Source organism: Solanum stenotomum, chromosome 6, assembly GCF_019186545.1.
Source record: "Solanum stenotomum isolate F172 chromosome 6, ASM1918654v1, whole genome shotgun sequence".
Classification (NCBI taxonomy): domain Eukaryota; kingdom Viridiplantae; phylum Streptophyta; class Magnoliopsida; order Solanales; family Solanaceae; genus Solanum; species Solanum stenotomum.
The window spans coordinates 47550126-47564368 of NC_064287.1; the positions used below are offsets into that span (position 1 = coordinate 47550126).

Sequence of the window (14243 nt, forward strand, 5' to 3'; positions counted from 1 at the left end):
TTTATCTATTTTAACAAATTTAAAAGAGATTTATTACTTTTATTTCAATATTATCTTTATTATTAAAATTTTACATAAATATTTAATAGTCAAACTTAGATTTTCAAAATATAATTAATAAACTTAATTAAGTAGAATGAAACTCCTAAGTCCTAACAAATAATATTAACTTAAAGAGGAGTATCAATCAATACGAGCCAAGCAAAACGACACAAAAAAATCAAGATTAATCCACTTCTCAAATTTGAATCTCAAAATAAACAATAATCATTTTATATTTTAATAAACTATTTTCATAGAAATGCCACAATTTATTTAAGATCGGAGGTTTAACTGAAACAAAGGAAGCTAAATTAATAATTATCACTCTTAAATTTTAATTTATTTGTTCTACTTTTCTTTAATATATTTTTTTAAAAATATTTTTTTCCTTTTCAACAATTATTTAATTACAACTTTTCACGTTGACAACAAACTTATGAAAAACATATCTCTACATTTAATTATTTTAATGAATATCACAATTTTAAAAAAAATACATATTAAATCAAAACAGGACAAATAATTTAGTAACTAGAATTAACTAAAGTAAACAAAATCTGAAGAGTTTTCAGTTTCTCTTATTCGGAATAATTAATAAACCGTAACGCATTTTTTCAGTAAAAACGACAGCGTTTTATCAGATTCTTATAACAAAACGGCGTCGTTTTTTCCTTCTTCTTACATTTCTGAACCCCACTTCACAACGGCCAAAGCCAGCCTCAATCACAGAGCAAAATGATCTGTTCACACTTCAAAAAATCAAAACTTTTTTCAGACCAAATGTTAAATGTTTTCTACATTTGGATATAAAAAGTGTAAAAATTTGTGAAAAAAATTGAGTTCATTTGAGTTGATGAACTATTAGGGTTCTTGGGTTTTGTTTTTCTTGGTTTTTGATCTGTTTGTTTTTCAGTTTTGTTGAAAAGAATTGTTCTTTATGCTATAAAGAAAGAACCCCAGAAAGAAAGTTTTGATATTTATTTGTTTTGTTTTGATTTGGGGTTGAAATGAAACGAGCTAAGTTCGACTCTGTAATGTCAGTGAGTCGACTCAGATCGATTCAAGTTTTGATGGGTTTGTTGTTTTTGTATTTTTTCTTGGTTACTTTGGAAATACCTTTGATTTCTAAACTTGGATTTGGGTTAGAATCGTATGAACTTATTTCTACACCTTTTGATAATAATTCCAAGTTTAGCAGGCTAAATAGTGTTGGTGAGTTGAGTGGTTCGAGTCAAGATTCAGTTTTTCCTTCAAGGGTTATGTCGAGGAGAGCTAAAATGGAGTTTTCATTACCTCATAGGAAGATGGTAGAGTTTAAGAGAATTTCAGGTTTGGTTTTTGATGAGAAGGTGTTTGACAGTTTAGATAAAGAAGAGTTTTCTGAGCTGCATAAGGTTGTTAGGGATGCTTTTGTAGCTGGGAAGAAACTGTTTCAGGATATTGAATCGGGGAAAGTTCAGGGGGAGGTAGTGAGTGGGACTCAGAATCGAACTGAGTCGTGTCCTGACTCGGTGTCTTTGTGGGGTAGTGAGTTTGTGGCTGGTGGGAAGATTATGGTGATACCTTGTGGAATGACTTTAGGGTCTCATATAACAGTGGTGGGGACGCCTCGGTGGGCCCATGAAGAGAAGGATCCTAAAATTACATTGGTGAAGGATGATGATGAGACTGTGATGGTTTCACAGTTTATGATGGAGTTGCAAGGATTGAAGACAGTTGATGGTGAGGACCCTCCAAGAATCCTGCATTTCAATCCGAGGTTGAAAGGGGATTGGAGTGGAAGGCCAGTGATCGAGCAGAATACGTGTTATAGGATGCAGTGGGGGTCTGCGATGAGGTGTGATGGTTGGAAATCCAAGCCTAGTGAGGACACTGGTGAGGAATTTATGTTGTTAATGCAATGCTTTTCCTTTTTGTATTCGTTAATTGTTTGGTCGTAATCGTTGTTGCACCTGTATTATTGTAATGGTACGTGCAAGTTTCATATTAAGAGAAACTCTAGTTTTTTGCGAAATGCTAATTAGCCTTAAAGAGAAATTAATTTACTAGTTTTGGAATGAAATGAGTTATAGTGAACCACAAATTTTCCTTAAAAAAGAACTTATGAAACCAATATTGTAATGAAACGAGTCTTATTTGAATATAATGGTGTTGATATAGCTGACCCCACGTAATTTGAGATTAAGTTGTAGTCAATCCGTATGCTGAGTGGTTGTTATTTACATGGCTGCTTCATGCTTGCAGTTCTTCTTTAGGAAATGTTGGAATTATTAAGATTCTCATGTAGTTGTGTTGCTATTTTTGGTTGTTAAATGTCCAATTTTACAACTATATATATGGAAGGGAAGACTTTGAACTTCTCTGTGGCTGTCTGAGCTGAATTCTTACTAACCAGAAATTTTGCTAGATATTGTTATAGATGATTGAATCAGCTGTGTCTGATCAGTATAAAACTTGATCAAGCTGAATTCGGAGCTTTTTACAAAAATAATTGTGGTGTATGTTCCAGCTTGCACACACCGCGACTAATTGAACGTTAATGATTGATTTCTCATGTATAGTATACTGGGTTGTTGCATGGTAATAGTTAAGATTCTCACTTAGTATTGTCCGTGTTTGTGATTTGCTGTGGAATGAATGAAGTGGACGGACAGGTGAAATGTGAGAAGTGGATACGTGATGATGATGATCACTCTGAAGAATCAAAGGCCACATGGTGGTTGAAGAGACTGATTGGTGGGAGGACAAAGAAGGTTTCAATTGACTGGCCATACCCTTTTGTAGAGAAGAAGTTATTTGTGCTTACTGTCAGTGCTGGCTTAGAAGGTTATCACATCAATGTAGATGGGAGACATATTACTTCCTTTCCTTATCGCACTGTGAGTATTGTCTAAAATTACTTTATCTTAATGCCTTTTTGTGATGCATATCGGTTTAAACATTTTCTTATGGTTGATAGGGTTTTACTCTTGAGGATGCGACGGGTCTGTTTGTTAATGGGGATATTGACGTGCATTCTGTATTTGCTGCTTCATTACCTTCAACACATCCAAGTTTTGCTCCACAGAGGCATTTAGAAATGTTACCCAAGTGGCAAGCTCCGCCACTTCCAGATGAACCTGTAGAGCTTTTTATTGGCATCCTTTCTGCAGGGAATCATTTTTCTGAGAGAATGGCTGTGAGAAAATCTTGGATGCAGCATCCATCACTTAAGTCTTCAAATGTAGTAGCCCGTTTTTTTGTGGCAATGGTAAGACTTGGCTTAGACACAAGTGTCCATTGATGAAAGCAATATCTCATATTTGGAGCCTTGCATGTGCTTATAGTTGAATTGAAATGTTGCAGCATGGAAGAAAAGAGATAAATATGGAGCTCATGAAAGAAGCAGAATTTTTTGGCGATATAGTTATAGTCCCATACATGGACAATTACGATCTTGTTGTATTGAAGACAGTAGCAATCTGTGAATATGGGGTAAGTGCAAGGATAAAATAGGATTATACTCATAATCACATCAGATTTTCTCATCCTTTTAACATTTATGTACTCGTGGTATATTCCAGGTCCGTACAGTCGTGGCAAAGTATGTAATGAAGTGTGATGATGACACATTTGTAAGGATTGATGCTGTGATGAAGGAAGTTAAGAAAGTCCCTAGAGGTAGAAGCCTGTATGTTGGTAACATCAATTACTACCATAAGCCCCTTCGACATGGTAAATGGGCAGTCACCTATGAGGTAGACTCTCTCACTTTGTCAGTATTACACTTCAAATTTCTGTAGTCTACTGACTTCCAGGAGGGGGTTGAGGCATTGTAATTGATTGACTATATTTGCAGTTTCTTCTGTTTTCACGTGGTAAATCATAACCCTTATATATCCTTGAGAGTGCATGCCGAAGGACTACCATTGAAACTAGCCCTTGTCTTGCATGCTAACAGTAGATGGTAGAATTTACCAAAGCAGCCCACTAAGTGAGCAGCAACAAAACAAAAGGCACCAAGCTCCAACATAGTAATGATGCAAATCTCAATTTGTAGAACAGTCTCTTCTTTTTTACTGGAATGGCAGTGGAGTTCATCCGTGTAGAGTCAGCTAATAGAAGGTTTAAGCCAAAAGATGGCCCTTGACACCTTAATTTGAAATGGGACTGCCATGGAAAAGTATGCTTGGTCTTTTGTATCCCTGGTTTGATCCGGCCTTATACTGGCGTTGTACTAAGTTCAATACCAAGCCCATTGCAACCATCTTTCTTCTCCCTTTCTTGTATTTTGATAGATTCTGGTTATGAGAGGATTTATCAAGAACCTTAGTTGCTTCATATGTTATGAATTGCTTTATGTCCTAAACATACATTCAGTAGTTACTGACATTCAGTTTTCCCCATGGGGGTTGACAGGAATGGCCTGAAGAAGATTATCCACCTTACGCCAACGGGCCTGGTTACATCATCTCATTTGACATTGCAGAGTACGTAGTTTCCGAGTTTGAGAAACATAAGCTGAGGGTAAGTTACCTTGATCTGCTTTGTGAAATATTCCTAACCTGAACAGAAAAATAATTCTATCCAACATATATTTGACCCGCTGCAGTTGTTTAAGATGGAGGACGTGAGCATGGGAATGTGGGTAGAACAGTTCAACAGCTCAAGGCCCGTAGAGTACGTGCATAGCTTGAAGTTTTGTCAGTTTGGGTGCATTGATGATTATTACACTGCACATTATCAATCTCCAAGGCAAATGATCTGCCTGTGGAGAAAGTTGCTGAACCAAGGGAAACCTCAGTGCTGTAACGTGAGATGACAAGCCATACCCTGTTAGCTAGTGTTAGGCAACTCTGAAAAGGAAATGAGACAAGATAGATGACAAGGCGCATACCCTGTTAGCTAGTGTTAGGCAACGCTGAAAAGGAAGCAAGACAAGATAAGTTCCCGGGAAGAGCTTGTACATATAGCTCGAGTAAATTAGCCTATCGTGCTATTATTATATTTACTTCATTCATTCATTAGTTGCTTCTTTTGTTAGGGCGCCAGTCTTGTACCCCAGGCTAGTTGACACATCAGTCTTGTGAAACTGTATGAAAACAATGATAGCTTAAGCTCTTACAATATAAAATTCAAGGGTGAATGGCTCATTTTCAATCTCATTTTGCAATTTACATTCTTCTATGTGCCTGTCAACTCTGACTATTTTGGGCTGTCCCAGATCTGAAAAACATTTCTCTTAGTTGGTGATACCTTAATTTTTTTGTGTTCCCTTAAGGGAAGTCTTTAAGGTTAATGTCAGCAACTTTGAGAGTTCTGATCTTGCTAACATTAACAGACTTAGAGGTGGTGTATCCATATGTAGTTCTACAGAAACAGCCTCCAATATTATAGTTCTTTTTATCTATGTTGCATTGCTGACGGTTACATATGAGAGTGAAGGCGAAAAAATGGTACATAAAGGCTGATCAAAAGTGCTAGAATTTCTGACCAGAAAATAGAACAGTAAAACAGTTGCCTTGTTATCAAGAAACCTAAATATTGCAATCCTGGTATAATAGAGGTGCAACTGAAGCTTACCACCAGCTAAGATACACTGTGAATTATCCTATTGTACAAGCAAAGCATATATAAAGAGAAGACAAAGAAGTTGAGAAAGAGCTGCATAATCAAGGTATTTTTAAGCTTGCAGAAAGACAAAGTTTGGAGCTTACTTCTGGGGAGGGGAAATAAGAAATACCAGTGTGTTCACAAAGTATAAGGGTCTCTTGTCTTGAAACTTGTACATCATTATTATTTGTGTTTCATAATTGTGCCTCTAAATTAGTCCACTACTCACAAATACTAGTGTTTTTATCTCTTGATACATACTATAGTACTTGAATCTATTTGAAATGGAAAATGAGTGGGTGATCAAGGTAAACGATGAGCTGATGCACGTGGAGGATCTTACGACTGTCGAGGCAGAGCACTGGAAGAAGCGGTCCATATATAGAGTACCTGTTGGTGTCACAGATGTGAGCAAGAAAGCTTACAAACCTCAGGTAGTTTCTTTTGGTCCTTACCATCATGGTGCAGATCATCTCAAGATGATGGAAGTTCATAAGCACCGAGCTCTTCTTCATTTCCTCAAGAGATCTGGAAAATCATTAACATGTTATATTGACTCCTTACAACAAGTGGCTCAAGATTTGAAAGATGCATATGATTTGCTGGATCCTGTATGGCAAAATGATACCAATGCCTTCTTACGGTTGATGATTCTTGATGGCTGTTTCATGCTGGAGATTTTGAGAACAGCTGCTGCTGATAGTCTACTTATAGATCAATCTCAGCATCCTCAACAGTATGACTATGCTCCTAATGATCCGATTTTCAGCAATCATGGGAAGCTCCATCTCATGCCTTATCTCAAACGCGATATGCTGATGCTTGAAAATCAGTTGCCTATGCTCCTTTTGGAAAGATTACTTGCCATTGAAAATCAAGAGGAAAAGGTGTTTATCTCCCTCTCTTAAACACGTGCTCACGTCTCCTCTTAAAGTTTAAGCTATTTTACGTGACACTTTTTTATTTAGTTAACCACTTCAACATTGATTAGTGACCTTTTCTAATCTAATTCCCCTTACAGAGTGAAGGGTTACTCCTTGATTGCATTCAGCAGAACGATGAGCAATGTATTAATAAGCTCATACTGGACTTCTGCAATCCTCACAGCCGCGCCAAAGGACTTGGGAAATGTTTCCATGTATTGGATGTCTACAGAAAGAGCATACTTTGGGAAGATCCTGCGTTGGCCAAGACTCGTCCAAGGAAAGCACCCAAAGTTACTAACCAGAGTAGTGGCGATGAAATAATACGTTCTGCTATGGAGCTCCATGAAGCAGGCATTGTGTTCAAGATGAGTAAAACTAGAAGCCTCAAGGACATCTCCTTCCGTGGTGGTATCCTTAAGCTTCCTCTGATCGTGGTGGACGATGCAACAGAGTCAATGTTCTTGAACCTAATAGCTTTCGAGAGATTGCATGTAGGTGCAGGAAATGAAGTAACCTCATACATCTTCTTCATGGATAATATTATTGACAATGCCAAAGATGTTAGCTTGCTACACTCTCGTGGCATCATCCAGAATGCAATTGGCAGCGATCAAGCTGTGGCTAAGCTATTCAATTCACTATCAAAGGACATTACGTTGGATCCAGATAGCAGCCTTGATCTAGTACACAAACTGGTAAGTGACTATTGCAAGCTGCAGTGGAATGAATGGAGAGCCAATCTCATTCACACCTACTTCAGAAGTCCCTGGGCCATTTTGTCTGTCATTGCTGCTATCTTTCTTTTCGCCCTCACCATTGTTCAGACAATATACAGCATCTATCCTTACTATTATCCACCACGTTCCTAACGACAATCTCCTCACATTAAAGTACAAAGACTTCACCTTCGAGTGTTACCAAATTTTGGAGTGAAACAAGGAACTTATTCTGATCTGGTGCATCTTATCTTTAATTTGATTCTGATTCCTCAAGTTCTTAAAAATTTGGCCAAATCTCATGTCCCATAGCATGTCCATATGTCAATTATCACAAAAATTATGTGGTCTTTATATGATGAATGTAGTACTTTGATATCCTTCTTGCTCAAAATCTATATGTGATTTCAGTAAGAAATGAACACGTCCCGTGTAATTCCAAGTGGGGTCTGGGGAGGGTGATGTGTACGTGGATCTTACCTTATCTAGTGAATATAGAGAGGTGGTTTCTGAAAGACCCTCGACTCAAGTAAAGCATATTTCAATAAGAAATGCCTTTGCATGTGAAGAATACTTGCAAAATCTATTGACAATGTCTATGCTTATTCTTTTTTGGACATTATCAAGACTCTCTTTATGCCTTACTTGTGAATACATCTACAAGTGTTTACATCATGTAGGGTTAATAGGTCATCCATTTTTCAAGTAATGAAACTCTCTCTAAAAGAATTTTCATAAATGTTTGCGAGTTAGTGTTTACCCTATTCACACTCAAAGGATAATAGTCAGGGGTTCATCAAAAAAAGAATTTTCATAAATTCATTTCTAGTAACTTAATAAGAGTTGCTGTGTGGATTCTCATACATATATGAAATGGATTAAAGATGGACCAAGCTATTTATGAATGTAAACATCACTAGGATCGGGCAATCGAACATAGGTCAGAAGTGAATTACTAGTCTAACCAATATGTGAATCGAGCAAGCTCCCCTTGCAATGCAATTACGTGATGACAAACCTTTCATTCTAGTTTAGTGCTCTTCGAACCATGCCAGAAGGTAAGACATTCGAATTTAGTGCTCTTCGAACCGTGTGAAAAGAAAACTTATCTGATTTTATTTATTTTGGAATTTTTCTGAAAGAAATAATAAATCTTATATAATATTATTAAGGATTTCATCTAGAAGAAACTACACAAATAAAGGGTCTAATTAAAACAAATATAAGTTCATGTTGCTAACATCAACACAGAATCTAGAAACTTAGTATTAAAGAAACATGATCCAAGAATACATATAACTTTTTATCTCAATGAAGATATAAAGAATCTAGCTAGTCCAGATTGGAATCCTTTAAAGTACTTTATTATCACCTTATGATCAACTATATGTTGCTATGCTGACATTTTTTTTAAAAAAAAAAAAAAACTTAAAGAGGGGTGATAAGATGCTAGCATAAAAATATGCTAGTGTTTTCTTACTATTAAAGGATCAAAAGGGGAAAAAAAAGAAGTAAAGCAATTCAATTTCTTAAAAAAGGTAACAGAAACAGAAATTGACTAATAAACAAGTGGATCAATATATTTTCTTGAACTTGTGATGGTTAATTTGGTGCATACGCTTCAACATGATTTTCTCCATACCCAGGGCTAGAACTCGAGACCTCTGGTTAAGAGTGAAGCACTTCCACCAGTGCACCACAACCTATGTTGGTAACTTTTTGTTAGTTATTAGGTATGGATGATGAGATTTCATTGATAACGGGATCAATTCAAGTAGATTCATGGCAGACACATTGCTTTCATCCTATCGTAATAATGAAAGAGAACTCCACGTACCAAAAAAGAAACTTACTTTATTCCTAAAATGGAATATAGAAAGCGGTACAATACGAGGCTCGAGAGATCTTGAGCATAATATATGCTACTATCAAAAAGACTCTAGCCATATCTTAATCCATAGTTGAAGAATGACGCGATCAAGAAAGTTCTCCCTTGAATAAAATATCCAAAGATTTGTCTTTCATTTTCATTACAAACAAATAAAGAATTGTACATTTTTTACCCAATGGAGTCTCTAAGTGAAGCAACATTAGTCATTAGGTCCAAATTAATTACTCTAATTAGAGAATGATTATCTCCACATTTAAAGTTTTTATTTAAAAAAATTACACATTAAATTAAAGGCAAAAAGCATAGTGAACTTTCATAAATTTTGGGATTCGAATAATTTAAGAACAAAATTTTAGAGGTCCAAAAGCTTTGCCTACTATTGTCATGGAATTTTTTTTGGAGAAAAAAGAAAGAATATTGGTAAACAAAATGATTCTTTTAAAGTGGAGGGTGCTCAAAAGAAGGAACATATTCCTTTTATCACTTGTGTATCTTATTTTTATAAAATAATATATCCAATTTGATTCTTTTAAGTTCTTAAAATAACCCTATATTTCTAACTAGTGTAACATATTATGACCTATTTCATGCTAGGAGTATATTAATATATTATCACTTAAAATATGTGGTCTTTAATAAATGAATGTGGTTCTTTTTTTAAAAAATATAAATTTAGTTGTGTTTCTTTTGAGAGGAGTTTTGGAGTGAGGTAGAAGTCTATCTTTATAGCTATGCTAAAGTAGTAACTAGTAAGCGAGCTATTCATATCGGTCAAAATGAATTGAATCAATAAATGAGTTATTACATATTTTTAATGGAAAGTTGGGATTTGGGGCAAAGATGGTCTGGATCAAGATGAGTTAAATAATGAATCATAACATAATTCGACAACTCTTATTATATTCTTTTTCCTAATAATTTATTTAATATAATTAACAAATTAAACTTTTCTTCTTCTTTATTACAACTATAAATAACATATTACATTAAAAAAATATCTAAATTTTTGGATTAGTTTCCTCATGGGCAATTTAGTTAGTGTACTTTGCTTAAATCAATCCAACTTTTATATGCGTTGAATTTGGGTGGGTTAATTAAACGAGTCATATTTAATGGTTTAATTTTTTCACGGCCAATTATTTTTTACATGGCATCATCAAAGATAGGTTTATGCCCTGGGAATACTTCTAGAAGTGTTTTATAATTGTTTCAATTCCACATGTGACTCAATCTTATAACCTATTCAGTTAACCTTTTAAGATCTGTTTATTTTGAAAAGTATATTTAGATGTCTTAGAAACTGTCACTTTGTGAATAACTTTCTGGAGGTGTTCTTGTCCAAATAAATAATTCATGTTTCGAAGATTGTAGGTTTGAATCATGTCCTACCTAATTATTCATTGGGATAGAAGGCCGATCCAAACTTTGGTATTCCAAAAATAACTAAGTTGATGCCAAAAGTGTCATTTTTCACATTGGAATAAGGCCACAAACCTATGGATATTGTTCATTGCTCAATGTTCAACTTTTTCATTCTATCAAAGAATGAATATAATCTTGCTCTTTTTGAGTTAAATAAATGGAGGAAACAAATTAAAGAGAACAATTATTCAAACAAAGCTAAAGAAATTGAATTGATCATTTTAGCATAATGTAATAACAACATTTACAAAAATGATCAAAAAAGAAAATCCACCCTTTTGCATTAACCTCCCTGTTTTCTTAACCATTATTTCACATTTTACCACAAACCAAGAAGATCAAGGATTCTCCATGAATCAATTAAACATTAAGCAACAAGATTGTAACATCCTACATTAACACGAAGACGATGAACAATCCCAACGCGTTAATCAACACAACTCCTGCAAGAAAAAACACTATTTCTTGTAAGACGATAGAACTAAATTATCATATAAGCACAAAAATTAGTTGTACATACCAATGTGCCATGGAACATTTTTGAAGCTCTTACTCCAAGATGATCCAAGGAAACAATCGTTCGTCGTGTTGAATCCACTAGGACAATTACATACAAATGAACTATAAGGTCCTCCATATCCACAAACACCATTGCTTTTCTCACAATTAGCACACATATCAGGGTAATCATTATTGAAATTGAACTTGTATTTCAAGGCGATCCCATATTTCCAGGCCTGAGGATTCAATTCTTCGCCACTAAAACCATATAAAGCAGAGTATGATGAACATTGTAGCTTTTCTAAATTCATCTCAAACGCGGGACCAAGATCAACAGGTGTGTAAACACAACAAGTTGAAATTGGTAAATTAAGTCTACTAATGGCTTGACAAGAATACAATAGACTACAAACAGGTGCACCCTGAGAGTCACACATAGGGAAAGTTGAATTAGTCCCTTCATTATTTGACTTGTAGATTGGTGAAGAATCAGTTGCACAATCTAGCAATGCAAAAACTGTTTCATCATGAAAGGTAAAAGGCGCGTTAGCGTCTAGACTAAAGCCTTTACTTGGTTGTGTACAAGCACATGTTGACATTGAAGGGTCACTAATGTACATGATTTGGTAATTGTAGTCTATGGATGTAACCGGATAACACCCGGTGTGTGTCTTGAAAGAGAGTTGTTGGTTGTTGCACATAACATAAGGTTGAAATCTCGGATCACCACAGCCAGGACCAGTGCCAAAAGGGTATTTGATTGGTACATTGCCACATGATTTTTGACAAGTTTGTGATGTGACTAGTGAAGGAAGAAGTATGAACATGATGCAAGAGAGGAAAGTTGAGGATTTTTTGAAGTTCATGATTTGGTTTGACTATGAAAATGTAGAAAGGCAGGGGGAGGGAGGAAGTGAAATGTGGAAGAGTAGTGGTATATAAATATAAGTGTAAGGTCTAAAGGTTGCCTTTGCAACTTTTCTTGGACTTGGTAATGCATAATATTAAAGAGCCTCATGTTGAGTCATCCCAGTGAAAATCATGACGTCTCAGGTTTAAATTTAGTATAAGCAAAAATATTAAGTGGTTTCTTTTTCAAGTTTTGATGGATAGAGTTAGTTACCCAATATTTGTACTGGTAGGAGGTAAAGGTGGACATGTAGCACTGGAAATTGAATTTCTGAATCGAAGTTTGATTATGATAGTGGATCGAACTATTAAAGTTCGGTATTTGATATTACTGAATTACTAAATGAACTTCAAAAATATCAGATCGTACCAAATGTTCACCCCTAGTAGTAGGTAATAAGTAATTTATAAAATTAATCGAGGTGCGTGCAAGTTGATACAAAAGAGAAGAATGTTAGATGACTTTGACTAAATGATGCTATTAGTTGGCTGATTCCCATGTGTGGGATCCTGGGAAATTTCATATACCATAAAAGTATTTTATTGAGTCTCCTTCATTCTAGTTTTATTTTATGGTTTTTTTCATGTGTTTTAATTAAGTGCCACCAAAAATTGCAAATGTAAAAGGACATCTATTATAAGGTAAGGTTTCTAATGTTTTTTTTTTTAAGGTAAGACTAGTTTGTAAATGCATGGTGATGGAGAAATAGCTTGTAGATTTAATTAATATTTAGTAGTTTGAGAACTCTAATAATTGGTTTGATTAGTTTAATTATGTCAATGATTATGCTTCCACTAAAAAGGAAAAAAGGCATCTTTTATCTTTTGTAATGTAACAACTATTATTATACTATATAGTATATATAGGTGCTCCTCTTGCCAGCAAGTAAGCCACTTTAATATAGTAATAACAATCTTTACTTTTTAGTTTGTTTTTTAAAAAAATGATACCTTCCTTAATTTATTTGGAGACTGTTAAATATTACTGTCTTTAATGATATAGTTCTAACCTCTAAGTATTATATAAATATTATGGTATATAAAATAAAAAATTCAAAAAAAAAATAATAGTTTTAGTATATGATTTGTTTGCTTTCTTTCTTAAATTAAAATTATGTCTAATTAAATATCGCGACATAAAATAAAACTGCAGGAATATAAAATAGGGGAAGAAAAGAAGGGGAGTATACCTTATCTACAACCTATTAACTTTATTCCCTTGATTATTTTTTTCAGTGCTTCACAGCCAGTATTGAAAGTTTGAAACCAAAGTATAATGACAAATGTTCAAACAGTTTTAATTATTTGGATACTAACAAAAACAAAAAATGACATTTTCAGAAAAATAAGATCTTATATTTTGGTTATTGTCTTTACGTGGAGATGCAATGGTTATATATATTTATTAAAATTCAACTAGGCCATAGTTGGTCGTATTTGGAGAGAGGCAAATCAATGTGTGGATTATCTGACAAACGATAAATACAAACATTAAAAAGATTTATTGATTTGTAAAAGTATGTTCAAGAATATGAAATTCATCTGTACAAATATTTTTGAAGTATTTTATTTAATACTTCTTATTGTAACCAAAAGAGAGAGAGGAGATTGGCCGATGGCTACTAATTTTAACACTAAATACATATATCTGGGATATCAGATACATTGGAAGAGAGGCAAGCGAGAGAGTTAATGTATCTCATATATATGCAAATCATGTACATATTTAGGAGATCAGAGACATAAAGAGAGAGAAAGGCGAGCGAGAGAGTTATTATATCTCATATACATGCAAATCACGCCTTAATATATACAATGTATCTAAAACAAATTACACCTAATTTGATTTGTAAGTATTCGAGATACATGAATCTGAGTGTATCTGGCAAAGGAAATGTTGTACCTTTAATTTCGAAAACTAAACTGAAGAAAAATAATTAAATCCTAAACTAGTGAAATTTGTTTTGTTTGCTTTAGATATATAATAAATATAGGAATATTACATAATACCACCCACCAAATTAAGCAAATATTTTTTTGCATGTATTAATATAAATATACCGTACATAAATATATGTTTTTTCCGATTATAAAATAATATATCTTTTCTAATATATTTGACTAGCAAATATAATTATTTTTAGTCGACCGACAAAATGTGTAACTTGGTTGTCAAATCTAAGCCCATAAATTTCTTAATTCTAACATATGTTCGGCCCATTAATTGCCAAGAAGTGGATATTT

At 34.2% G+C, this 14243-nt stretch overlaps 3 protein-coding genes across 3 annotated transcripts; 2 read left to right on the top strand and 1 right to left on the bottom strand.

Annotated features, from left to right (window-relative positions):
* The first annotated feature begins 741 nt into the window (after nucleotides 1–741).
* Nucleotides 742–5181, top strand: LOC125867341 (hydroxyproline O-galactosyltransferase GALT6-like). Its single transcript, XM_049547803.1, has 7 exons — nucleotides 742–1917; nucleotides 2686–2921; nucleotides 3002–3292; nucleotides 3388–3516; nucleotides 3606–3779; nucleotides 4441–4548; nucleotides 4634–5181. Exons 1-7 carry the CDS (start codon nucleotides 1050–1052, stop codon nucleotides 4841–4843), a joined length of 2016 nt encoding a protein of 671 aa, XP_049403760.1. The 5' UTR covers nucleotides 742–1049; the 3' UTR covers nucleotides 4844–5181.
* Nucleotides 5182–5245: 64 nt separating this feature from the next.
* LOC125867348 (UPF0481 protein At3g47200-like) lies at nucleotides 5246–7462 on the top strand. The gene is made up of 2 exons (XM_049547809.1): nucleotides 5246–6521; nucleotides 6656–7462. Exons 1-2 carry the CDS (start codon nucleotides 5919–5921, stop codon nucleotides 7427–7429), a joined length of 1377 nt encoding a protein of 458 aa, XP_049403766.1. The 5' UTR covers nucleotides 5246–5918; the 3' UTR covers nucleotides 7430–7462.
* Nucleotides 7463–10773: 3311 nt separating this feature from the next.
* LOC125867351 (wall-associated receptor kinase-like 15) lies at nucleotides 10774–12016 on the bottom strand. Its single transcript, XM_049547814.1, has 2 exons — nucleotides 11110–12016; nucleotides 10774–11032 (listed from the first exon to the last, which is right to left on the bottom strand). Exons 1-2 carry the CDS (start codon nucleotides 11954–11956, stop codon nucleotides 10980–10982), a joined length of 900 nt encoding a protein of 299 aa, XP_049403771.1. The 5' UTR covers nucleotides 11957–12016; the 3' UTR covers nucleotides 10774–10979.
* Between the last annotated feature and the right edge of the window lie 2227 nt (nucleotides 12017–14243).

Bases quoted from the DNA above. Each gene is read 5' to 3' on its own strand.
- LOC125867351 (XM_049547814.1), bottom strand. From the start codon at position 11,956: ATGAACTTCAAAAAATCCTCAACTTTCCTCTCTTGCATCATGTTCATA. The intron at 11,033-11,109 runs GTATGTACAACT...TTTTTCTTGCAG, and splicing joins AAATGTTCCATGGCACATTG to GAGTTGTGTTGATTAACGCG.
- LOC125867341 (XM_049547803.1), top strand. From the start codon at position 1,050: ATGAAACGAGCTAAGTTCGACTCTGTAATGTCAGTGAGTCGACTCAGA. The intron at 1,918-2,685 runs GTGAGGAATTTA...GAATGAATGAAG, and splicing joins CAAGCCTAGTGAGGACACTG to TGGACGGACAGGTGAAATGT. The intron at 4,549-4,633 runs GTAAGTTACCTT...GACCCGCTGCAG, and splicing joins TTGAGAAACATAAGCTGAGG to TTGTTTAAGATGGAGGACGT.
- LOC125867348 (XM_049547809.1), top strand. From the start codon at position 5,919: ATGGAAAATGAGTGGGTGATCAAGGTAAACGATGAGCTGATGCACGTG. The intron at 6,522-6,655 runs GTGTTTATCTCC...TTCCCCTTACAG, and splicing joins TTGAAAATCAAGAGGAAAAG to AGTGAAGGGTTACTCCTTGA.